Source organism: Stegostoma tigrinum, chromosome 23 (assembly GCF_030684315.1).
Source record: "Stegostoma tigrinum isolate sSteTig4 chromosome 23, sSteTig4.hap1, whole genome shotgun sequence".
Taxonomy (NCBI): domain Eukaryota; kingdom Metazoa; phylum Chordata; class Chondrichthyes; order Orectolobiformes; family Stegostomatidae; genus Stegostoma; species Stegostoma tigrinum.
The window spans coordinates 54,418,618-54,445,655 of record NC_081376.1 but is presented as its reverse complement, the minus strand read 5'-3'; the positions used below and the strand labels follow the sequence as shown (position 1 = coordinate 54,445,655).

Genomic DNA, 27,038 nt, shown 5'->3' with positions numbered 1-27,038 from the left:
AGCATTTATAGCCCATCCTTACTGACCCGGGGGGCAGATTTCCTTCTCTAAAGTACATTAGTGAACCAGATGGGCTTTTCTTCACAGTCAGCAACGGTTTCATGGTCATCATTAGACTGCCAGGCCCAGATTCTACCAACTGCCATGACAGGGTCCCAGTCTGGGTCCCCAGAACACTTCCTCCGTTTCTGGAGGAATGGTGTAGTGATAATGCCATTAAACAATCACCTCACTCCAGACATTACAGTAAACCAAAGAAAACCAAAATAAGGCAGATGCTGGAAACCTGAAATAAAAACAAAAATTCAGTAGGTCTGGCAGAATCTGCAGAGAGATTTCAAGGCCGACTCAAAATGTTAAACTGTTTCTCTCTCCATTGCTGCCAGAACTGCAGAATTTCTCCAGCACTTTCTGCTTTTGTTATCTCACTGATTTGTCTTTGTGATTGGATGGCAATGGACCGGGGAGGTCTATTTAAGAAAGAAGAGCAGGTCACGCTGTGATCTGAAAGTTACAGAGAAGCCAACACTTTCTGCGATGATCAGTCCCTGCAGTGCTTCCAGTGCTGGACAGAAGAGATGGTTCAGCTTGCTCATCATTCTGATAGACTGCTGCTTGTAGTTCAGGATTCACTGTAGTTAGGACCTTCTCATCAGCTGTGTCCAGTGTTCACTGTCATCTTACTGGGGCCTGTGTGGATCCCACAGTAGTTTGCATAGCACTTCACATCCATTGAGTGGAAATCATATTGCAATTTTTTTACAGTTTGTTAAAAAATGTTAAAACTGTATTGTTATGTATCTATGTTACATGTATTATAACTGCAAAAGTAAATTGCTTCGCTCAGGTACCAGGGGAGCCACTTACTGATGGCACCACACACACTAGGTGACCAAAAGAGGACACTGGGAGTCTTTTCCCACCTTTGGCAGCTTTCTGTGTCTGTGTTTATTTGCTGCCACAATGATTGTAGACTGCATTTAGCTTGATCTATATCCAGATGAAATGTACAACTTAATTTGCATCAAGTTGTCCGAGTGATTTATTTCTCCTCTAGCTCTGGATTTCTGCTTAATCCAGCTCATGAAGTTAACAGTATCATTCACAGTGGGCACCTGAATCCTGAAATGTTTGACTAATGGTTGCCTTTTAGAGCACAGTCCACCTAATCACTGAATGTCTGGGTGAAACCACCTTGACATTTTTCACAGCCGTTCAGTTGAAATTGGAGTATTGTATGGTCATACTCTAGTCTGGTATAAAAGTGGAATATTTCAATACCAGATGCACAGTACTGCTTCTTTCAGATTCATAAATTGGGTATCTTAGTGATTGCAGCCTGATCAACTGCTGACCACACACACAATTGCTGTTCTGGAATCTGCTTTCCTGGTGCTCACAGCCAGGTGAGTAGACTGAGGGAGTGTAGCAGTGTCTGCATCACAGCCCTCAGAACCTTTTAAGCTCATCACTCCAATAATCATGTTGACCTCAATACTGAGCCTTCAGTCTAATGATCTTGGCGTTCATAAGCTGCTAGCTTCAGTCGTTGTCACATAGCTTCTCTGCAAGAACTGTCACCAGCTGACCTTGAGCATCACTCCCAGCTGTCAGTGCATTGCCATCCTGTGACTTTGTGAGCATTTTCAGGCAATGTTTGTTGATTGGATCATTGTATTTATTCACTTGCCCTGTGCAGTACCTGATTCAGACATTGTAGTTTCACATCAGCACACTCACTGCAAAGTGTCTCAGCAGCTACCTCTTCTCATTCAGCGATCGATCACACTGTGTGGCTTCGGACAAATCTTCAGATTGTCCTTTTTGCACAGTGACTTGCTAAACATCGTATGCATTGTTTTTAGTAAGAGAAGCTGTGTGTGATGTAAACATCACTATCTTCTGTAAATCCATCTCACAGGGTTTACAATTAACATGCAATTAACAAAATTGCTTGATTGCTGCCGCAGTTGCTGTCAGTTTCAAAATGTCTGCAGAGACAGCCTTGTAAGCAAATTCAGATTATAGTCAGGGCTTGATGTACAAAATCACCACTTGTTTCACTGAAATCCCCGTACTTTCAGTATGAAAACACAATTTGTGTCATTTACCCAGGTACTGTCTCTCTACGATCAAACCAATGCAGTTAGGGGATGTAAGCCCTGTCATTACTGTGTAGTTTGCCAGATGATCATCAATGTTCCATCTTTAAATTGAGGGGTGATAGATAAAGGACAGATGTCATAGGTGGGTTCTTTACTCAGAGAGTAGGAAGGGCGTGGAATGCCCTGCCTGCAACAGTAGCAGACTCACCAACTTTAAGGGCATTTAAACAGTCATTGGATAAACATATGAATGATAATGGAATAGTGTAGGTTAGATGGGCTTCAGTTTGGATTCACAGGTCGACGCAACATCGAGGGCCGAAGGGCCTGTACTGCGCTGTAATGTTCTACGTTCTATGTTTCCTGCAAGTGTGACATTATCAGTGAGAACTTTTGCCATGATCAGGGTTGATCTTTTTGTGTTCTCTATGCTCTGTACCCCTCTCACCATTCCCTGGTGTTTTGGTGAGCATTTGTAAAAGTCCACCTTTGCTTTGGTATTGTCACCAAATAACAGCTTCCACATGCACTTCCTGGCTCAGATCTGGCTTTAGATAGGCCCAGTTCCAATCCTGTGTCAGTGGTGAGCTCACCTCCAGCGTTTACTTCAGAGTAAATGGTGCATTTGAGATCATCCATCTGATAGTCAACGAAAATCTTAGAACTATGCATGTTCGGTATTTGTGGTGTGAAGTGATCATTTCCCGTTGAAGTGTGCACAGGATTTCTTCTTTTAAGGAGCCTGAGGACTCATTGCTTTTCCTTTGGACTATAATTGAAAATTTTCAAGGACACGAACTTTTAAAATATGAAAGGGAAATATAATTTGCTCCTTGCAACATCGAAAGGCCACCAGCTTCCCAGACATCATGCCTGATCCTCCTGGTCATTGCTGGGAACATTAAGTTCCCCACAGCTCCCTGACCCTGCTCCTGAAGTCTTTGACTCGGTGATGGGACCCGGTTCCACTCTGATTCCGGGGCCTGCTTCGACAGTCGCAGGTTTTTACAGCTTCTCTGGAGCTGAATGAGGTTGTTAAGCCAGGCAGGGAGTTCCAAAAGCCTGAGCAGAGCATCCCAGGATTCACCGTCCCTCAGGGTGATTGCTGACCGGAGATCTGGAGGATTCCTTCATTGGCTCTCTGTGTGTATGGCCATCCACACGCGGCCATTCTTGGGACATGTGTGAGCCTCAGTTTCCCAGGGAATATCTGTGCGGCTCACAGGGCCCACTGCCTGCAACTGATTGACAGAGTTATTAATGTCAGGGCAGTCAGTGATTATACAGGGACCCTGAAACTGCAGGGTACTGCAGCTCCCTCCTGACTGTCCAGGAACTCCCAAGTCTTCTCAGCACCATAGGTACCTCGTAGTGACCAGCCAATACAACGTCTGACTGTAGCATCTCCTCACTTTCTGTCTGGCTGGAGTGCTGAGATAAGCAAATGTACCTGGTGTGGATTTGCAGGCAAACTTCAGGAAGTCTCTGAATGTGTGGGAGAGTTTGCAGCAAGTGTTTAAGATGCTAAATGGCAAATAATTCTTGTAATTACGGTTTCATTATAATAATTACAGTAATTAGTACCACTAAATGTTCCTGGCACAACTGGTTCCACTGTATTCTGTGCCATTAGTACATGTGTAACTGGCAAGGCAGCTCTCCACTATTGCATATTCATATATGTTATGTTTCCAGCTAATATATTTATATTTTTCTCTATTTTTGAGACTTCTGGTCGAATGTAAAATTGTGATAGACTCCAGAGGAAGACATTTGCTGCTTTGAAAGTCAGCCTTGACTTATGAGAGTAGCTGTAAATTATATTTGAAGTGTTTGGCCAGCCTTTGATTTGTTTGTGCTGAGCCCTGCTCCATTCTGACAGCTCCTGGCTTTGTGATTTACATAAGGTATTGATGCTGAGCGTAAGCAAACATTACCAATGATTCAGAATCTCGGAACATAAATATACCGAAGGAACAGAGGAACAGGACTCAGCTGTATCATAGCAACAGCGAAAACAGGAGTAGGACCAGGCCAATCAGCTCTTTGAACCAACTCCACCCTCACTATGAATCATAGCTGATCATCCAACTCATTACCCTGATACCATTTTGCCCCCATACCCTCTAGTCTCCCTCGCCTTAAGAGCTACACTTAACACCATGTTGAAGATGTTTTTTGAACCAAGATAGACCCTTCCACCCATTGAAGCCTACTTCACCCAGGTGGGACTCAAACCCACAAGGCTTACACTGTGATGCACCCAGTGAGGATTGGATACCTGTTGTGATTTTTCGTAATAAATCTACTCTAATGAGAAACTTTAGCAACTTAATTTGTGAGCCATAGTTGATCTTCTACATTGTATTGTCATTAAATGATGCCTTAAATATCAGGCAGAACATTTTCCTTGTGGAGCTTGTTCAGTTTTGATCTGTTTTGTGACCCTGGCTCTGTGTATACCTGTGTTAAATATTTGTTTTGAATGAGATTAAACTAAATTAAACATCTAGAATTTCTAAAATGAATGCAACATCTGAGTGAATATATGATGCAACATTGCGATGATATAATCCATTCCATCAACTCTTATTGTATTTTTCAACTTTCAGATAATTCTTAAGGTGGGGGAGGATATGTGTGTATGAGAGAATTGTGCATGCACATGGCTGCAAAGAATTATTGATGTCCAATTTCCAGTTTCCTCAGCTGGATATTTGAAGAGTGTGAGTGAACGGATCAGTATGAGCCAACTGCAGTAAAAACAACACCCTCATCCGCCTAGCCGAAACCGTCCTCACCCTCAACAACTTCTCTTTCGATTCCTCCCACTTCCTACAGACTAAGGGGGTGGCCATGGGCACCCACATGGGCCCCAGCTATGCCTGCCTCTTTGTAGGTTACGTGGAACAGTCCCTCTTCCGCACCTACACAGGCCCCAAACCCCACCTCTTCCTCCGTTACATTGATGACTGTATCGGCGCCGCCTCTTGCTCCCCAGAGGAGCTCGAACAGTTCATTCACTTCACCAACACCTTCCACCCCAACCTCAAGTTCACCTGGGCCATCTCCAGCACATCCCTCACCCTCCTGGACCTCTCAGTCTCCATCTCAGGCAACCAGCTTGAAACTGATGTCCACTTCAAGCCCACCGACTCCCACAGCTACCTAGAATACACCTCCTCCCACCCACCCTCCTGCAAAAATTCCATCCCCTATTCCCAATTCCTCTGCCTCCGCCGCATCTGCTCCCACAATGAGGCATTCCACTCCCGTACATCCCAGATGTCCACGTTCTTCAACGACCGCAACTTCCCCCCACAGTGGTCGAGAACGTCCTTGACCGCGTCTCCCCGCATTTCCCGCAACACATCCCTTACACCACTGCCCCCCCCACAACCACCCCAAGAGGATCCCCCTCGTTCTCACATACCACTCCACCAACCTCCAGATACAACGTATCATCCTCCGACACTTCCGCCGTCTACAATCCGACGCCACCACCCAAGACATTTTTCCATCCCCACCCTTGTCTGCCTTCCAGAGAGACCACTCTCTCCGTGACTCCCTTGTTCACTCCACACTCCCCTCCACCCCCCCCCCCCCCACCCCACACCCGGCACCTTCCCCTGCAACCGCAGGAAATGCTACACTTACCCCCACACCTCCTCCCTCACCCCCATCCCAGGCCCCAAGATGACTTTCCATATTAAGCAGATGTTCACCTGCACATCTGCCAATGTGGTATACTGCATCCGGTGTACCCGGTGTGGCAACCTCTACATTGGGGAAACCAAGCGGAGGCTTGGGGACTGCTTTGCAGAATACCTCCGCTCAGTTCGCAATAAACAACTGCGCCTCCCAGTCACGAACCCTTTCAACTCCCCCTCCCATTCTTTAGATGACATGTCCATCATGGGCCTCCTGCAGTGCCACAATGATGCCACCCGAAGGTTGCAGGAACAGCAACTCATATTCCGCTTGGGAACCCTGCAGCCCAATGGTATCAATATGGACTTCACCAGCTTCAAAATCTCCCCTTCCCCCACCGCATCCCAAAACCAGCCCAGTTCATCCCCTCCACCCACTGCATCCCAAAACCAGCCCAGCCTGTGTCTGCCTCCCTAACCTGTTCTTCCTCTCACCCATCCCTTCCTCCCACCCCAAGCTGCACCCCCATCTACCTACTAACCTCATCCCACCTCCTTGACCTGTCCGTCTTCCCTGGACTGACCTATCCCCTCCCTACCTCCCCACCTACACTCTCTCCACCTATCTTCTTTACTCTCTATCTTCGGTCCGCCTCCCCCTCTCTCCCTATTTATTCCAGAACCCTCACCCCATCCCCCTCTCTGATGAAGGGTCTAGGCCCGAAACGTCAGCTTTTGTGCTCCTGAGATGCTGCTTGGCCTGCTGTGTTCATCCAGCCCCACACTTTGTTATCACTCACAGACCAGTTTAATGTGTTGTGAGCAATTCCTCTGACAGAACAAAACAGTTCTTTTATTTTGGAATTCTGTAAATTGGCTTTCCTTATACCTGCTTTTGAAACGTCTGAGAGGCATTAGCTTTTGAATGAGCTCCTGTTGTGGAGAAAAGCTGCAATTCAGTTTAACAATGTTCCCAATGCAAACCTCTTTCCTCTCAAAATCACCACTCATCAGGAATCCTTCTCCCCATTCCATACCGAAAATCACAATCTCCAACACACCTCACCTGTTCCAGCGGGTTCCCTGTTATCCAACATTGTTGCTAAGAACCAAATTCTCACTGTTCCATTTTCACGGTGTTGCCAAATTAAAGATCTTTGGCATGGTTGGTATTTTAATACTTTATAAAGGGTGTTTTCTTTTGTGAGGAAATTGAGAATGAGAGGTGATAGTTTTATGATAAGAGGTAGCAGATTGAAAACAGCAATGGGCAGAAATTACTTTCTTCAAAGAGTTGTGTATCTGTGGAATTCATCCCCAGAGTGCAGTAGACGCTGGGACATTAAGTAAATTTAAGAACATAAGATCTAGGTGCAGGAGCAGGCCCTTCGGCCCTTTGAGCCCGCTCCACTATTCAATAAATAGGAGATAGACAGGATTTTAATGAGTCATGTGTTGAAAGCTATGGAGAGTGAGCAGGAAAGTGGAGTTGAGACCGAAATGAGATTAAATGGCAGAGCAGGTTCGAGGGGCTGAATGGCCTACTCCTGCACCTAGCTCTTGCATTAATCTTATCAGATAAACTGGACCAACACACAAAATAGGAACTTACCAATTGTAAATTGATAACTGTAAATTCAGACCTCATTTCAAAATGACAAGTTAGTTATCTCTAAAGATACTGTCAAAGTAACCAGATTAATATCAAATTAAAATGATAATGTGACCATTTTGTGTCGTAATAATGGGATAGTTCCTGTTTTTAAATGGGCTTTCTTATTTCTCTTTGTATTGAGTTGACAAAACCTCTTTGGCACATGAGATTTCCTGAACTGATAGACGAGTGTGAATCACAATCTGTTTTAAACTTCAGGAAGCCCCCGGTGTACACTGAAGAGTTTAGCTATTGTTTGTGATGAGCTGGCCCTGGATTCCTTGGTGCAGTTGGAGTTTTTTAATGGTGAGACTGAGAACTGATTACATATAGTCTTCATAAATTGTGAGCTAAGCAATATAACTCAGACAGCTGGGCCGTTGCATGGCAATAACGTTTGAGAAATCCATAGTGGGAGATCACTCAGTTGCTAAAAGAAATCAAGGGTGGCTTGAAACAGGATCTTCATTCGCTACCAGCCTGGCGTTGACCTCCAGCATATAATGTAAAAATGATTTGAGGCTCCAATACTAACCAAGTGACTTACCATTCCTAAATTTCTGCACATCCCATCTTGACCTTTGAATGAGCTGGGATCGAATAGGTCCAGGCTGGTCCACAGCTGTAGCTCCCAGGTTTCATTTCATCGATGGGTCACCCCTGCTGACTGACCAAGTCATTACGGACCGCACTCAATTTTCCCCCCAAATCTCTCAGTCTGTTAACTGCATGTCAGTCGTGTTTGGTCACACGTGAGTGGGAGCTAATCATTGGGGTTTTATTCAAACACGTACAGAGAGACATTGATCCGCTCCAGGCAGTGGGCCGTGGAGGGACTCACTGTGGCTGGTATCTTCCATTCTCCTTCAGTGATGCCAATGCATGAGTGTCCTCAGACACGGACTGGGCAGAACGTTCCAGCAACATGGAGACCCTCGCACAGGTGCTCGGGGTGCATTCTGTCTCATTCAGTTCAATGTTACATTTACTTTCAACATATGAGTTTTGTTGCAGTCAGGCAACAATGTCCCAGTGTTACAGTCAGAGTCGCTGCCCCAGTGTTACAGTCAGACACCCATGTCCCGGTGTTACAGTCAGAGTTACTGCCCCAGTGTTACAGTCAGACACCCACGTCCCGGCGTTATAGTCAGAGTCACTGCCCCAGTGTAACAGACACCCGTATCCCGGTGTTATAGTCAGGCGGCAATGTCCCACTGTTACAGTCAGATGGCTGTGTCCCACTGTTACTGTCAGATGACAGTGTCCCAGTGTTACAGTCAGGCAACAGTGACCCGGTGCTACAGTCGGGCGACAGTGTCCCACTGTTACAGTCAAGCAGCAGTGTCCCGCTGTCACAGTTAGGCAGCAGTGTCCCGGTGTTACTGTCAGATGGCAGTGTCCCTCTGTTACAGTCAGGCAGCAGCGTCCCACTGCTATAGTCAGACAGCAGAGTCTCGCTGTTACAGTCAGACAACAGTGTCCTGGTGTTACAGTTAGGCGGTAGTGTCCCGCTGTTTCAGTCACATGGTAGTATCCCGCTGTTGCAGTCAGACAACAGTGTCCTGGTGTTACAGTTAGACAGCAGTGTCCCTCTGTTACTGTCAGATAGTAGTGTCCCGCTGTTACAGTCAGACAGCAGTGTCTCGCTGTTACAGTCAGACAACAGTGTCCTGGTGTTACACTTAGGCGGTAGTGTCCTGCTGTTTCAGTCACATGGTAGTATCCCGCTGTTGCAGTCAGACAACAGTGTCCTGGTGTTACAGTTAGACAGCAGTGTCCCTCTGTTACTGTCAGATAGTAGTGTCCCGCTGTTACAGTCAGACAGCAGTGTCTTGCTGTTACAGTCAGACAACAGTGTCCTGGTGTTACAGTTAGACAGCAGTGTCCCTCTGTTACTGTCAGATAGTAGTGTCCCGCTGTTACAGTCAGACAACAGTGTCCTGGTGTTACACTTAGGCGGCAGCATCCCGCTGTTTCAGTCACATGGTAGTGTCCTGCTGTTGCAGTCAGACAGCAGTGTCCGTCTGTTACTGTCAGATGGTAGTGTCCCGCTGTTGCAGTCAGATGGTAGTGTCCTGGTGTTACAGTCAGACCACTAACACAGAATAGCTCTCTCACTGTTCATGCTATGTACCTGTGTTTTCCCACAGAACAATCATCCTTCAAAGGGAAACTCAATGTTTGTGAAGAATGTTGGAATAAATCGAAAACATGGAAATATGAAGTAAATACAACAGCAAAATGAACATGTTTCCCTCGGGCTGTGACACTGATCCAACAGCAGCTATCTAAACCTAGAACATAGAACATTCCAGCACAGTACAGGCCCTTTGGCCCTCGATGTTGTGCCGACCTGTCATACCTATCTCAAGCCCATCTAACCTACACTATTCCATGTACGTCCATATGCTCATCCAATGACGACTTAAATGTACCTAAAGTTGGCAAATCTACTACCGTTGCAGGCAAAGTGTTCCATTCCCTTACTACTCTCTGAGTAAAGAAACTACCTCTGACATCTGTCCTACATCTTTCACCCCTCAATTTAAAGCTATGCCCCCCTCGTGCTCGCCTGTCACCATCCTAGGAAAAAGGCTCTCCCTATCCACCCGATCTAACCTTCTGATTATTTTATATGTTTCAATTAAGTCACCTCTCAACCTTCCTCTCTCTAACGAAAAAACCTCAAGTCCCTCAGCCTTTCCTCATAAGGCCTTCTCTCCATACCAGGCAACATCCTAGTAAATCTCCTTTGCACCCTTTCCAAAGCTTCCACATCCTTCTTATAATGCGGTGACCAGAACTGTACACAATACTCCAAGGGCGGCCGCACCAGAGTTTTGTACAGCTGCAGCATAACCTCTTGGCTCCGGAACTCGATCCCTCTATTAATAAAAGCTAAAACACTGTATGCCTTCTTAACAGCCCTGTCAACCTGGGTGGCAACTTTCAAGGATCTGTGTACATGGACACTGAGATCTCTCTGCTCATCTACACTGCTAAGAATCTTACCATTAGCCCTGTACTTTGCCTTCCAGTTACTCCTACCAAAGTGCATCACCTAACACTTGTCTGCATTAAACTCCATTTGCCACCTCTCAGCCCAGCTCTGCAGCTTATCTATGTCTCTCTGTAACCTAAAACATCCTTCGTCACTATCCACAACTCCACCGACCTTAGTGTCATCTGCAAATTTACTGACCTAAACCTCCTGAGACTTTGCAGTGCTTTTGTTTATTTTAATCTTATTGATCCTTACAGTAGCTTCGATTGTAGGGTCTGAATGGAGTGATGGCAATAACACTTCCCTGCATTGGCTTCATTTCCTTGCTCTCGTGTTTTCAGTTTCATTTTCATTGCAGTTCCCTGTTTCTGTCGGAGAGTTTAAATGGAGGTTTTAAAGAGGCTGTATTTCATAATGTGGCCTGTTGAGGACAGCAGAGGTTGTGTTGCTGTTTTTGTCGCAATTATCTGCAACAGAAACTTGAAACATTTGTCTTTAACACATTTAGCAAACATCTCATTTAACACCTTCTGTTTGGTTCATTAATTTGTATTTGGCATTCAATCGAATGCCAGTACAATAATGTTTGTGACAAAAACAAAGCTGCTGGAAAAGCTGAGCAGGTCTGGCAGCATCTGTGGAGGAGGAAACAGAGTTAACGTTTCAGGTCTGGTGACCCTTCCTCAGAACAGAACAGGACAGAATAAATGTTTGTGCATCAGCTGGGAGGACAGATTTACTGACGTCACTGACCTTGAAGCAGCACCGAGACCATGACCGTCCAAACTCAACTCCACTGGACACCCACGTTTCCAGCTTCTTCTCCCAGCTCAAGGAGAAATGAGAGGACGGCAGTGAAAGAGTTCTAACGACCCCCTGAAGGCTTCCCTCAGAAACACAACATCGATTTCAGCGTGTGGAAGACCTTCGTCCAGAAGAAACCTCCTGAGAGAAGTGAAACAATTCTTCAACAATGCCCAGCGGCCAGAAGGAGCTTGGAGAACAAAGAACAAAGAAAAGAACAAAGAAAATTACAGCACAGGAACAGGCCCTTCAGCCCTCCAAGCCTGCACCGATCAAGATCCTCTATCTAACCTGTCATCTATTTTCTAACGGTCTGTGTCCATTTGCTCCCTGCCCATCCATGTACCTGTCTAAATATATCTTAAAAGATGCTAACGTGTTTGCGTCTACCACCTCCGCTGGCAACGTGTTCCAGGCACCCACCACCCTCTGTGTGAAGAACTTGCCACGCATATTTCCCTTAAACTTTCCTCCTCTCACTTTGAACTCAAGACCCTTAGTAATTGAGTCTTCTTGCTATCCACCCTGCCTATACCCCTCATGATTTTGTAGGCCTCAATCAGGTCCCCCCTCAATCTCTGTCTTTCTAATGAAAATAATCCTAATCTACTCAACCTCTCTTCATAGCTAGCGCCCTCCATACCAGGCAACATCCTGGTATGGAACAGGAGAAAGAAATGCCAATGGTCTTGAGGCCAAGGACCAGCTCCACCTCCCGGAAACACCTGCCAGGCGTGTGGTCAGCTCTGGGATTGGGCTCATGAGCCACACTTGGACCCACAGATCTCAGTACCAATGGATATGGAATCACCTGGGTAGACAGTCACACTCGTTAGTGGCTAATCGCCAGTAGCATTCCAGGATGGAATTCTGAGTACAATCCCATTTACTGACGTTCAGCCCGTTTGATATTTACTGGTTCAAATCTCATTAATTTGGTGAGTTAATTGGTGAATGTTTTTAATTGCATTGTGTGTTTATGTAAATTAGATCTTAGTGTGTAAAAGTGGAGAAGTGTTGCTGTAACTCTCTAGAATGAGCTTTTTTTAAATCTGCTACCCCTTATCCTAAAACAGAGATGAAAAGAAATTACTCAAAGTCATTGAGTCCTACAACATGGAGACAGGCCTTTTGGCCCAAACTGGTCCATGCCAACCAAAATATCCATCCATTCTAACCCCATTTCCCTACACTTGGCCCGTATCCTTCTAAACCTTTCCTATCCATGTATTTGTTCAAATGCTTTTTAAATGTTGTTAACCACTTCTGTTGGCAGCTCATTCCATATGCAGGCCACCCTCTGTGTAAAAAGTCGCCTCTCAGGTTCCTGTGTATTCTTTCCCCTCTTACCTTAAACTCTGCCCTCTAGTCCTCAATTCCCCAGCCCTGGGAAAAGACTGAATGCATTCATCCTATCCATGCCTCTCATGATTTTTATATACTGTAAGATCCCGCTCAGTCTCCTATGCTGTAAAGAAAAATGTCCCTCAAATCCTGGCACATCCTTGTAAATTTCTTCCACACTCTTTCCAGTTTAATCACAACCTTCCTGTAGCAAGGTGGTCAAAACTGAACGCAGTACTCCAAGTGCAGCCTCAACGACATCCTGTACAACTGTAACATAACTTCCCAACTTCTATACTCACTGTCCTGACTGATGAAGGCCAGTGTGTCAAAATCCTCCTTCAATGCCCTGTCTACCTGTGATTCCCAATTTCAGAGGAACGTGCACCTGAACTCCAAGGTCCCTCTGTTCCACTCTTTAAGGCCCTGCCATTCACCATGAAACTCCGACCTTGATTTGACATTCCAAAATGCAACACCTCACACTTATTTATATTGAACTCCATTTGCCATTTCTTGGCCCACTTCCCCAGCTGATCAAGATCCTGCTGCAATTCCTGATAGCCTTCCTCACTGTCCACGATACCACCTATTTTAGTGCCATCCGCAAACTTACCAGTCATGCCTTATGCATTCTCATCCAAATCATCAATATAGATAACAAACAGCAATGGGCCCAGCACCGACCCCTGAGGCACACCACTAGTCACAGGCCTCCAGTCCAACAAGCATCCTTTCAGTATTACCGTCTGATTCTTACCATCATGCTAATTGTGAATCCAATTTGCCAACTCTCCCTGGATTCCACGCGGTCTAACCTTCCAGAATAGCCTACCATGTGGAACTTTATCAAAGACCTTACTGAAATCCATATAGACTACACCTACTGCCCTGCCCTCATTAACCTTCCTGGTCACTTCAAAAAAGGTCTCTAACAAATTTGTGAGGCGCGATCTCACACAAAGCCATGCTGACTACTCCTAATCAAACCCTGTCTTTCTAAATACGCATGTATCTTATCCCTCCAAATCTTCTCATGTAATTTACCGACTGCAGATGTTGAGCTTACTGGTCTATAATTCTCAGGTTTCTCTTTGCAGCCCTTCTCGAATAAGGACACAGCATGCACTACCCTGCGGACTTCCGGGATCTCACCGGTGGCTAACGATGATGCAAATATATCAACCAGGAAACCTGCAATTTATTCTCTAGCCTCCTGCAGGGTCCTTGGATATACCTGGTCAAGACCAGGAGATATATCCATATTCATACACTCTAATACTTCCAACACCTCTACCACTGTGCTATGGATTGTCCCGAAGATATCGCCACTAACTTCCCCAAGTTCCCGAGTCTTCATGTCTTTCTCCATGGTCAACACAGAGGAGAAACATTAATTGAGGACCTCGCCCATCTCCTGCAGTTCCACACACACATGAACACATTGGCCCTTCTCTGAAGGGATCATGAATCTGTGGAATTCACTCCCCCAGAGTATGGTGGGTGCTGGCATATTGAGTAAATTTGAAGAGATAGACAGATTTTTAATCATTAATGGGTTAAGGGATTATGGGAGGTATCCAGGAAAGAGGATTGAGGCCGAGATGAGATCAGCCTTTACAGTATTAAATGGCGGTGCAGACTCAAGGGCTCACTGGCCTACTGCTGCTCACGGCCCCTAATGCGTTGTAGCTAAATAGAAACCCCTTACATCCAAAGGGGTTTCAGTGCGACAATAATGAGAGGTAAGTGCAGTTGAAGTTTTGTTGTGATTGCTATTCCATTAGGACCGGAAATAATTTGAATCTACAGCAATGCTAGATCTGAAATCGCCACCTGGGATGCTTAGCTGACTGACCAGGACAACTGCAGAGTCTCAGAATTGGCAGAAATCCAGGATCAATACAATTTCTTGGAGCATCTTTGCTAATGATGTTAAGTGACAGTTAACTGTATGATTACACGGTGGAATTGACCTGATTGAATATTAGTGACAAATTGTACAATCAATATTGACTTTGCTTGCCAAACAATAATTCAATGTTATTCCATATCTGGACCTTCTGTGGTTATGCGGGTGGGCTTGGGAGCAGTTATTCTCTGTCACAAGCTACTCCTTGTATAAGTTATAGATTCATGGAATTCTACAGCACAGAGCAAGGCCCTTCAGCCCAGTGAGTCTGTGCTGGTCAGAAACAGCCACCTCTTAGTGACTGGGACAAGGTCAGCCAGCTGCACCTGATTGAGTATGAGTTCCCTAATTGGGGCTGTTAATCTGGTCCAATCAGGGAGCCCTGGCTGACTGATTAGAAGGGTGAGTATCAGAGATACTGACTCTCCGGTAACTGTCTCTGCATGAGGCAGTACTAAAGTCGAGGACTGTTTATGTGTGAATGAAGGGTTACTTGTTGACAGGTACCAGCCTCTGTGGTGATATTTCACACCTAACTATTCTGTTCACATTTCCCAGCACTTGGTCCAAAGCCTTATTATCACAAGTGCACATCTAAACCCTTCATCCACGCAATGGGGATTTCTGTCTCTCCCACCCTCACAGGCTGTGGGTTCCAGATGCCCCCACCCTCTGGGTGAAGATATTTTTCCTTGTGCTGATGTCAGCCTGTTTCTTTGTGTGTTAAGATCTTCCATATTAACTGTCCCTTTCCTTTTCAGTGTACGGTCACAACATGAAAAGCAGCAATGATTTTGTTGGCCGGATTGTCATTGGTCAGTACTCCACAGGGGGCCCGGAGTCCAGTCACTGGCGCCGCGTGCTCAATGTTCACCGAACCTCGTCTGCCCAGTGGCACAGCCTGCGTTCTCGGTCAGAGTGTGACCGCGTCTCCTCTGCATCACTGGAAGTGACGTGATGGCATCCCCTGTGCCACAGCCACCAAAGCTGAATCGTGCTGGTGTTGGCACCATCTGGCAGCATTGGCCCGTGTACCTCGACAGAGAGAATCACTCCCCTGACTTTGTCTTTGACCATGTTGTGTTCGAAACAAAACTCTGCAGCACCCAACCAATGTATTAGTGGGTTAATTTCGGAGCACTGACTAAATTATTCATTCAGACACATATTGTGCTGTTACATGTAACAAACACTGAAGATATCTGATTGAAAATGAATTTGGCTGTCCCTGTTACAAACTTAAAAAGATCAATGTGAGCTTTCTTGATGTAAGTCATTCAGTAGCTTAAATTTGAATGTTATTGATGGGGTTCGTGTTTGTGGAAACCATCAATATTTGAAGGATTACTGTTGTCATCTGGGTAAGACTGTAATATCTCTAGTGCTGTAAGTCATTCCACCATGCTTATCAATAATTAAAGTGTGCAGTTGATAATTCCCATGTACTAAGTAGGTATTTGAGCACAACATTTCTGTAATGATGAATTGGGATCCATAGAGCTGTTTCATAAGTTGTGCAGAACTTTGAGCACATGTACTCTTCACATGGGGACATTTGGGTAGAATGGTACATCGATGCAATACATTATCGAGGACTGTCTTGTCTGATTGGTCTACAGTGTTCAAGTCTTTAGCTAGAATGATGTATGGCTGTAATTCTAGTTATCCAGTCAGAACGTTGCCAGTAACAGCTATTGCTGTCTGTGTTTTAATAGATGCTTATTCACAATTTTAGAGCATATTGTTTTGGCTCAAAGTATATATTCCAAATAAAGCAAATGTGGAGATATCCGGTATTTATTTTTTCATGTATTGCTGCTAGATAAGAAACTATTTGTGCCCATTATGAGTCAAGCAGAAATATTGCAGTAATGGGAATGTCAGAGGTATGTGTTCACAATATCACTGAGGAATGAAAAGCTTTCTTCAGATGAGGTATGGCACGTGTGATAACGTGTTGGACATAAGTTATAATGTACTTAATATAATGGGCAGCAAACAAATATTCATTGCAGTTAAACTTCCTGTTGATAGTATACTGTTTTGAAATTAGTGAAGGAATACTTTAAAACAAGGTTGCGAACAAAGACTTCATTATTGGATAATGAGAAAAATAATTTTTTAATCTAAACTTTAAAGGTAGAAAACTATTTACAAGTGTAAAGCCAAAAGTGTTGAGCCTTCGTAATTTCTTAATGGAACGTAATGAAGTTATCTCTCTTTAAAAGAGAGCCACTCTGTATCTGCATGCTATAAAGCAGCTGTAATAATCCATCAATTATAAATTCAATTAAGTAATTAGACAAATAAATATTTAATTTAAAATTGACAGAACACATTTTAAGATGTGAAGACATTAAACTTGTCATTGACTTCAAATGAGGTTGGCAAAGTTTTGGTGTTATTAATTTGTCAAGTGAGACCAGTTCAAGGAGGACAGTGATTTATTTTACCTGAGAGTGAGCAGATGGGAAACTGAAATTGCTCACAGAGTCACTGGGAGCTAATGACCAGCAGCATTGCCCTTGGAAATGAAAGCCTGAGTTTTAGCTGGGAGCCTGGGGCAGGAAATGTCGCTGTTTCCTCATCTACAGATCCACACAATCCTCCTGTAACACCTTGCCTGCAACTGCACCAAACTGATTGCATCCCAAACAATTTGAATGTAAAGGAAGAGTCACCTGCAGCAACCTCCCTTCACCCTCTGACTCTTCCCCTAAGGGTCTGTTCTCTCCCAGTCTCATTCCTCACCAGCATCTTCTCAGCAGCATCACCGAAAGCATTAGGTGGTGACAATGACACTTCACGGCTAAGTGTCAACTAGAAACAACTATTTTCTCTCATATTAACATTATTTATGTTCGTGAACACAAGAAATGAAGAGTAAAATCAAACAGATGGCAATGAGTCACTGGAACAGCTCAGTTTAGCTTTGACTTGAAAATGGTTTCTGCATTAAATAGTTCTTTCATGACAATCTTACTTCGGAACCACAGAAAGCCATAAATGGGAATAATTATTCAGTGGACAATTTTAGTTCCTAAAGTTAGGTTCATTTCTGCAAAGTCAACACACAGGATACTGAAAAGATGGAATATTTGCTTTTGACTATCTGCATACCATTGAAAAGTCATCCCCAACAATGCCATCTTCATCTCAATCATTCCACAAGCCAACATCCCTTGTACCCAAGTGTCTGCCTGGGTCAGCACACAGTCAGTTTTCATGAGAGGAAATGCAGTGACACACATGCAATTATCAGTTTTACTCGATTCAGTAGGAACATGTTATTGAAATTTTCACAAAATTCAAGGAAGGCATTCTTGTTAATAGCCCTGAATATTACAGTATGCTGCCTTATGACTGGGGAGTTTGGAACCAGGGTCTCCGTCCTGGGGTATGGGGGTTGACCACTTGAGACAGAGATGAGGAAACATTTCATCGCCCAGAGGGTAGTCAGCCTATGGAGTTCTCTGCCACAGAAGGTCATGGATCCTGAGTCACTGCATACATTCAAGAAGGAGCCTGATAAATTATAGATTTTAAAGGTACCAAGGGAAGAAAGCAGGAATGTGATGTTGAGATTGAGAATCGCCCAGGATCAGGTTGAAAAGCAGAGCAGGCTTGAGGGGTCTGTTCTTCCGGGTTTCTGTGTTTGTAAGAATCCAGATCAAAATGTGGCAGTTGCACTCCACTGTGCTCGTCCTGTTGGGGCGTGATCCTCACAGGAGACAATCGGTTTCCAATGCTTACAGTATGGTAAATGTCCAAGTCAGTCTGTAAGCTGCTCTCCTCCCCAAAAACTAAATTATAACTGAAAACAAGGAAATGGGGAGAAATAGTGACCTCAAATCCATTTTTTTCTAGTTGGAATATCAGACAGATTTACTCATTAAATAACAAACATATTTGCTTGTTCTCAGGTTGTAACTAATATTGTCATGGTCACACATTCTGTCTGCTTCTAGTTGTCTCTGTAAGGTCTCTGGACCCTCCCCAGGAGGCCACACAGTCTGTGTGCCATTACCATGGTTTCAAGGAAGGAATTCTATCAAGCTCCAGTGCAGGACAGGTTATATTCATGGAAGTGATATGTTGGAGGACTGCGCAAGGTCTTCAAGAATGTTTCTGCCTCTTGACCGTCTCGGAAGTTAAGATCAAAGGGAGTGTTTCCGTATAAAATGCTGAAAGGAAAAAGTTGTGCTCAAGCTGACATATTGTTTCAGTGAAATAGATGAGGGTCTGGATCATGCTTTAAACCGCAGGAGTCCCAATCTCGGTTAACTTTCTAGGGCTGGTTAGTTCTGTAGAGAATAGGTTGCTGGATTATGTAAGGGACTGTACTCGGTTCCGTCCCTTGAACAAGAGCAGGGTCTGTATTGAGTTGGGACAGAGATCACCATTAACCAGAGGTAGGTACAGTATAGAATTGTCAAAATCAAAGTGACTGTGCCTGGTTTTGATCATCTAATGGGGTCAGTAAGGAATTTCTCAGATTTTGAAACTTGTCTTCAGGGTGTGAATTTAATTTGTGAACAATGGACCGGATGGACCAGGAAGTCTTTCCCATTGTTGGTTTGTTGGTAAGTCGAGTCCATAAAGGCATACAGCATGGAAACAGACCCTTCGGCCCAACTCGTCCATGATGGCCAAGTTTCCGAAATTAAACTCGTCCCATATGCCTGCTTTTAGTCCAAATCCCTCTAAACCTTTCCTATTCATGTACCTGTCCAAATGTCTTCAAATGTTGTAACTATACCTGTATCTAAAACTTTCTCTGGCAGATCATTCCACACATGAACCACCCTCTGTGTAGAAAAGATGCCCCTTCGGGTCCCTTTTAAATCTTTCGCCTCTCACCTTAAAAATGTGCCCTCTCGTTTTGAACTCACCTACCTTAAGGAAAAGACCCTTGCTGTTCACCTTCTGTATGTCCCTCATGATTTTATAAACCTCTGCAAGGTCAGTCCTCAACGTCCTAGGCTCCAGGAAAAAGAGCCCCAGCCTGTCCAGAGATAATAAAGTGTGAAGCTGGATGAACACAGCAGGCCAAGCAGCATCAGGGGGGCACAAAAGCTGACGTTTCGGGCCTAGACCCTTCATCAGAAAAAAAGCTTTTTTTCTGATGAAGGGTCTAGGCCCGAAATGTCAGCTTTTGTGCTCCCCTGATGCTGCTTGGCCTGCTGGGTTCTTCCAGCTTCACACTTTGTTATCTCGGATTCTCCAGCATCTGCAGTACCTACTATATCTGAAACAATTTTAACCCCAGCCTATCCAGTGTCTCCTTTAAGCTCAAACCCTAAAGCGCATTAGTGAACAAGATGGATTTTTCTGATTATCACCAATGATTTCATGGCCATTGTTAAACTCTTACTTCCAGACTTTTTAAATATTCAACAAAAGTTTATCTCGATGAGTTGCTGCAGTAAATTACATAAATAAGCGAAGACACAAGCGGAGTCAGTGGTAGATATTCAGTTTTGTGAATGAGGCTCTGAATTCAGGGGGTGATGGAACATAATTTGAGTCACTAGGTTTGTAGATGTAACAAATGCTGTTCTGCATCCTGTGTTTAGTTATTGAAGTGTTAAATTTCACAACAGCTTGTTAATTATTGAAGCCCCAGGGTGATGCATTAACATTACCATGTGAGAGAATCATTGAGTGTATGTGTGAGAGTGTTTGTAAATTCAGATGTCAGTGAGGAACAGTGAGCGTAGGAATGTCCACGTGTGAAGAAAGCTGATTGTGAGAGTAGGCAAAACAGCTCTCAGGTTCTCCAAATTAGCTCAAATCCCTCATTCCTGGGCAAGGCCAGAAATCACACAACACCAGGTTATAGTCCAACAGGTTTATTTGAAATGACAAGCTTTCGGAGCTTCCCTCCTTCTTCAGGTGTTAGCGAGAGAGGCACTATCAGACGCAGAGTTTGTAAGTGAAAGATCAAAGGGTCACACCACTGCTGAGGATGTACTAAACCAAACCTAAGATGTTGTTAAATCTTTAATTAGCTAGAAGGTTTTAATTGATTAATTTGTACATGTAAATCCCTGAATTTCTTTCATATCACTGCCCTGAGAGAACTAAAGGTTTTATCAGTGTAAGGAAGGGGTGATATTTTAGGTCAGACACACATTCTCTCTCTCTCTCACACACACACACACACACACACACACACACACACCCTTTCTCACACTCACGTATACACACACACCCACTCTCTCACACATATACACACTCACATATACACACACACATGCACACACCCTCTCTCACACACACACACACACCCTCTCTCACACACACACGCACACACCCTCTCACACACACACACACACACACACACACACACACACACAAACCCTCTCTCTCTGTCACAAACACACGCAGATGCACACACAGAGATAATGGGAACTGCAGATGCCGGAGAATCAAGATAACAAAGTGTGGAGCTGGATGAACACAGCAGGCCAAGCAGCATCAGGGGAGCACCAAACTTTCTGATGAAGGGTCTAGGCCCGAAACGTCAGCTTGTGTGCTCCTAAGATGCTGCTTGGCCTGCTGTGTTCATCCAGCTCCACACTTTGTTATCTCAGACACACACACACACCTACAGACACACACACACACACACACACACACACACACACACACACACACTCCCATATACTGACTCTGCAGCCCCCCTCTGCTCCACACACATATCTATGAGGTGAATTTGTATTTGCAGAAACAAGCTATTTTATTCAAAAAGCACACAATTCACAGACAGTCAGTCAATGTAGTATTTTATAAATTCCTACTTTAGAAATAAAACCAGTCTGACTCCAAACCAAAACACAAACAGATTCTAAACAAGGTCCCACACCTAAAATGCATTGTCTGACCTAAAATGTCACCTCTTCCTTACACTGATAAGACCTTTCGTTCTCTCGGGGCAGTGATATGAAAGAAATTCCAGTATTTACACAAACATATTAAGCAATTAAAACTTTCTAACTGATTAAAGATTTAACAGCATTTTAGGTTTATTTACTTCAGCCTCATAAATGGTGTGACCCTTTGATCATTTACTGAGAAATTCTGTGCTCTGTGTTCTTCTTTCTCGCTTCACCTGATGAAGGGGCTGTGCACCAAAAGCTTGTGATTACAAATAAACCTGTTGGACTATAACTTGCTGTTGTGTGATTTCTGACATAGAAACATAGAAGATAGGAGCAGGAGGAGGCCATTCAGCCCTTCGGGCCTGCTTCATAATCGTGGCTGATCGTCCAACTCAACAGCCAAATCCAGCTTTCTCCCCATAACCTTTGATCCCATTCGCCCCAGAGGCTATATCTAGTCACCTCCTGAATACATTCAATGTTTTGGCATCAACTACTTCCTGTGGTAATGAATTCCACAGGCGCACCACTCTATGGGTGAAGAAATGTCTCCTCAAGTCCGTCCTAATCATCTACCCCGCATCCTCAGACTGTGACCACCGGTTCTGGACACACTCACCATGGGGACCATCGTTAATGACTGTAAATTGGGAGGGGGGAGTGTGCAGTGGGAGCTGGGTGTCCTTGTGCACCAGTCGCTGAAGGTAAGTATGCAGGTGCAGCAGGTGGCAAAGAAGTTAAATGGTATATTGGCCTTCATTGTGAGAGGTTTCAAGTACAGGAGCAGGGATGTGTTGTTGCAGTTACACAGGGCCTTGGTAAGGCCACTCCTGGAATATTTTGTATAATTTTGGGATCCTGAGGAAAGATGCTCTTGCTCTCGAGGGAGCACGGCGAAGGGTTTACCAGGCTGATTCCAGTGATGGTGGGTCTGTCGTACGAGGACAGATTGACCGGGTTGGGATTGTTTTCATTAGAGTTTGGAACAATATGGAGGGAATCTCATAGAGACTTACAAAATGTTGACAAATCTGGCCTTGTCCACCCCAGTCCAGCACTGGCACCTCTACACATTCCTGGAGCCATTCTGGTGAATCTTCTTGGGACCCTCTTAAAGAACCTTACCCCCTTGGAGAGACTTGAAGCCAGGAAAGCATGTAGGACAGTTTTCAGGAAATGAGTTGGTGCAGAGGATGCAGCAAATTGCATTTGAATGAGAAACAGAATGTAAATGAGTGTAAATTTATGTGTGAGTGAGGTTGAGTTTGTGTGTGTGTATGAGATGAGACTGAGCAGTTGAACATGCTTATGACTGTGAGCACACATAACACAGGAGGTTCTATTTATTGTCAACAGGGAATTATTTTCAAGAGAAAATGCCATGCAATGTATTTTCTCCCTTCAAAGAAGCAGATGCAATGATGTAAAGTGTATTGGAATGGATGGTTGTTTGGGTAAAGGGACGTTACTATAGCCCAACCAGCTCATTAGAGAGGGACAACTGATGGCGTCTAACCTAAGGGTCACCATGTCTCAGGTAAGGAAAAACCTTCCTGGGAATCTCTGCTGAACTGGGAATGGAGCCAGCCCCTAGCATTACCTGTTACTTGCAAATGACAAATACATGCTCTTTGTCAAATAAGGGTGGAAGAGTCTCTCATTAACATTTGTAATGGTGAGTTCCCTTGAATGGTTTCTGGACAAATGTCTGCTTTTGTTCTAATTAAGTGACTTCTTCCAGGTTTTGTCCCAAAGAAGAGCTTTTACTTTAGAAAGGCTCTTCCTTTTGTTTTGCAAATATGTGGTATTGTTCATGTTCCTTGTGCGCTGTTGAATTATAGTGTTTTTAAACTTGCATTTGTTACCTGTGGCTGACTAAAGAATTCACGAACCTTGTGCTTGGAAGAGCTGCTGTTTTGTGCTGGTTAATGCTGGCATTATATAGCAGCATGACAGCACCTCTGAGTAGGAAGGACATTTCGGATGCACACTTTCTTCTGAACACAAGATAACAAAGTGTGGGGCTGGATGAGCACAGCAGGCCACACAGCATCTTAGGAGCACAAAAGCTGATGTTTCAGGACTAGACCCAAGGGTCTATGTTATCTTGGATTCTCCAGCATCTGCAGTTCCCATTATCTCTTCTTCTGAACACAACCTCCTTTATTCTTTTTCCCAGTTGCAAATCTACTGTTGCTAATATTCAGCATGTTCCACTTTGTTTCAAATTAAAGATTTTTTGCAGCCATTCCTTTATTTAACTTTTTTTTTCTCCTGTCCTGCACAATCCACAATCAGTGAAACTCAATGTGGAAGCACTTATTAAGAATGAGCATTGATACAATCTTAAAGTTGACCCTACTCCCTTCATCTTTCATGACCACTTCCGTCAGTAATTTTAATGATCCTGTTTGGAACCGATTGAACTGAAATGCAAAACATTCCAATCACTTTTTTTTGATCAGATGCATTTTTGAAACAAAATGCTTTGTGCAAAAAGCTTGAAATTAAAGAGAAGTAGGGACTTTCTTTAGGAAGATTGATTACAACTAACAACAAATGTGATTTTGAATAGGCTTCCAATTTCCCTGATATGCAGCGAGTATATTTCAATGTATTTATGCAATCCCTGATTGATTGACTGTCGAAATATTCTTCATGTTTTTTTGATGTAGGCACTCAGGAGATTGGAAAGAGAATCATCATCAAATTAAGGAAAGCAAAAGCCTTTCACTGCAGCTAAAAGAAACCCCTCAATATTCAGCATTGGTTTAATGATTGTAGATTAGCTGTCAAGTCAATCATTATAATAAAGTTTGGTTTTATGTCTCTGATGAAAGTTGGTGTGGCCACAGCATGCAGCTCACCAGGGGACTTCAGGACACTTTTACAATTTATTTCCTGCTCAACAAATTACTTGCAACTTGTTTCCTTTGGAGTCTGATTAAAAAATGAAACTCTCTGCTTTCTTTCATCTTGCTCCTGTGTATTCTCATCCCTCTGCAATTAGTTCACTTGTAAATTGAATTAAAAATCAGAAAATGCTGAGAAGCATGGAGAACTGAAGTTAATTCCCTTGACCCAACACTTTCTGATCATGTGGCCATGTTTTTATGTCATGTTATGCCCCAATGGCCTTTATTTTCTCTGTTTGTGTTCTTGCAGTCAAAATTAAGAGACTGCATTTAAATGCCACTTTCCTTAGTGAATCTGCGTTTTCCCTCGTAACAAGTTTTGTTAGTTTTGTCCTGAATTATTGTTCTTAAACATTTCTCCACCACCAAAGTAAGACTGATTGGACTATAGTTGCAAAGTTTATCTTCACACTGTTGTTAAATGGAAGTACGTTTGCAATTCTCCAATCCCCGGCACCATCTAAGGAAGACCAAGAAGTTATGATCAGTGTCTCTACCCTTTCCATTGTCATTTCCCTCAGTATCCTGGACCTCAGCCCAGTGGCTTGTAAACTTTAAGGATATGCAATCTACTCAATTCCTTGTCAAATTCAACAGCTCCAGAGACTTCAGTCCTTCCTCTGTCACAGGGTCTGGATTGTATCTAGCTCCTTTATACAGTCAATTCTCTACTATTCTCATAGAGTCCTAGAGCTGTACAGCACAGAAACAGAACCTTCGGTCCAACTCGTCCATGCTGACCAGACAGCCTAGATAAATCTAGTCCCATTTGCCAGCATTTGGCCCATATCCCTGTAACCCCTTCCTATTCATATGCCCATCCAGATGCCTTTTAAATGTTGTAATTGTACCAGCCTCCACCACTTCCTCTGGCAGCTCATTCCATACACACACCACCTTCTGTGTGCAAAATTTGCCCCTCAGGTCCCTTTTAAATCAGAAGACAGACATGAGGTAGATTACGGTCCATCATCCAGTATTTCCCAGGAGCGGAGAAACTAGACCATGTTCTTTGCTGCTTTCAACACATTATTAATGACGATGAGCAATTCGCCAAGATCTTCCCCACACCTCCACTTCTCACCTTCTAACAACTGCCAAACCTTAAACAGCCCAGTGTTCACAGTAAAGTACCCAGCCTTCAGGACAACATCGACCCCAACACTATACAGCCCTGTCATGGTAACCTCTGTAAGACATGTCAGATCATCGACATGGACACTACCATCACACGTGGCAACACCACCCACCACGTGCACGGCAGATACTCATGTGATAATAGGAACTGCAGATGCCGGAGAATCCGAGATAACAAAGTGTGGGGCTGGATGAACACAGCAGGCCAAGCAGCATCTCAGGAGCACAAAAGCTGACATTTCGGGCCTAGACCCTTCATCAGAAAAGAGGGAGGGAGAGATGGCTCTGAAATAAATAGGGAGAGAGGGGGAGGCAGATGGATGGATAGAGGAGAAGATAGGTGGAGAGGAGACAGACAAGTTAGATCTCCTGAGGTTTGTCCCGAGGGAGGAGGGTAACTTCTTCAGGTTAGGCATCTTTAGGAGAGGCTTCGCAGTGAGGTTAACATTGTATCAGAGATAATGGGAGCTGCAGATGCTGGAGAATCCGAGATAACAAAGTGTGGAGCTGGATGAACACAGCAGGGGAATACAGGAGATCTAACTTGTCTGTCTCCTCTCCACCTATCTTGTCCTCTATCCATCTCCAATCCCCCTCCCCCTCCCTATTTATTTCAGAACCCCCTTCCCCTCGCTTATGAATTCTGTCTTTTACTCACCCTCTCACACTATGCCTGAGGAAGGAGCTGAGCTCATAAAGCTTGTGTTTTCAAATAAACCTGCTGGACTATAACCTGGTGCGGTGTGATCTCTGACCTTGTCCAACCCAATCTGACACCAGCACCTCCACATCCAGGCTTTTTCCATTGATTGATCCGCACAGGAAACCATTTGACCAACTGCACTGGCACCATGAGAGAGTTTTCCAACAAATTATTTCCCTGTTGACTCTAAATTACAGTCATCATTCCCAAATACAGTGGTTATTTTCAGCTGGGCTCAAACATTATAAAAGTTATGAAGAGAATAGATATGCATTCCCTTAACCCAAACCCTCAGCAATATGTTATCTCTCTCTCTCTATGCCGAGTTTAACAGACCTTTTTCAGCATACAGAAGCAGCTTCTTGAGCCGTGTCTTATTTCCATAAAGGGAGGGCTTGGCCGAGGCTTGGGGTGCGACAGCGTGGCTGAGAGTAGAGAGAGGAGAGAGGTGCAGGAGAGAGCTCTGTGCCTGTGAGCTGGGAGTGGGAGCGAGTCCAAGTGCAGTAACAATGTTCAGCAGAAGCACAGTGTGTCTGATCCTGCTTCTCGCGCTGGTTTCTGCAGCAGCTGTCCCCCCAACACAAATTCAGATCAGCCCAGGTAAGTGAAGCAAAAAGAACTTTCTGCAAACATTCTGAGGAGATTTCAAAAACGAGCTTCAAAAACAATTTGATTAGTACACAGCAATACAGAAAAGCTGACAGGTTGCACCATTACAAAGCAAACATTTCAGATAAGATTGTAAAATCAAGTTTTTCACTTTTAATTTTCAGTTAAAATGTATAATACGCGATTTGCATAATTCTACTTTCTAAAAAGCATATAAAATGAAAACTAAAGCTTTAAGCCGGACAGCAACCTCGCAAAGTGTTTAATGCAGACATTCAAAATGTCAGTAACTGAGGAAATATCTGTGAGATCTTTCT

General features: G+C 44.1%; 2 protein-coding genes across 4 annotated transcripts in view; both read left to right on the top strand.

Annotated features, from left to right (window-relative positions):
• Positions 1 to 16,260, top strand: part of syt17 (synaptotagmin XVII) — an 81,136-nt gene extending 64,876 nt beyond the window's left edge. For both annotated transcript variants that reach the window (XM_059654202.1, XM_059654201.1), the window contains exon 8: positions 15,235 to 16,260. In XM_059654202.1, coding sequence (XP_059510185.1) covers positions 15,235 to 15,431 — 197 coding nt within the window. In that variant the 3' untranslated portion in view covers positions 15,432 to 16,260. The remainder of the gene's footprint in view (positions 1 to 15,234) is intronic.
• A 10,306-nt stretch (positions 16,261 to 26,566) lies between these two features.
• clec19a (C-type lectin domain containing 19A) overlaps positions 26,567 to 27,038 on the top strand; it is a 117,323-nt gene continuing 116,851 nt past the window's right edge. For both annotated transcript variants that reach the window (XM_059654200.1, XM_048551676.1), the window contains exon 1: positions 26,567 to 26,712. In XM_059654200.1, coding sequence (XP_059510183.1) covers positions 26,622 to 26,712 — 91 coding nt within the window. In that variant the 5' untranslated portion in view covers positions 26,567 to 26,621. The remainder of the gene's footprint in view (positions 26,713 to 27,038) is intronic.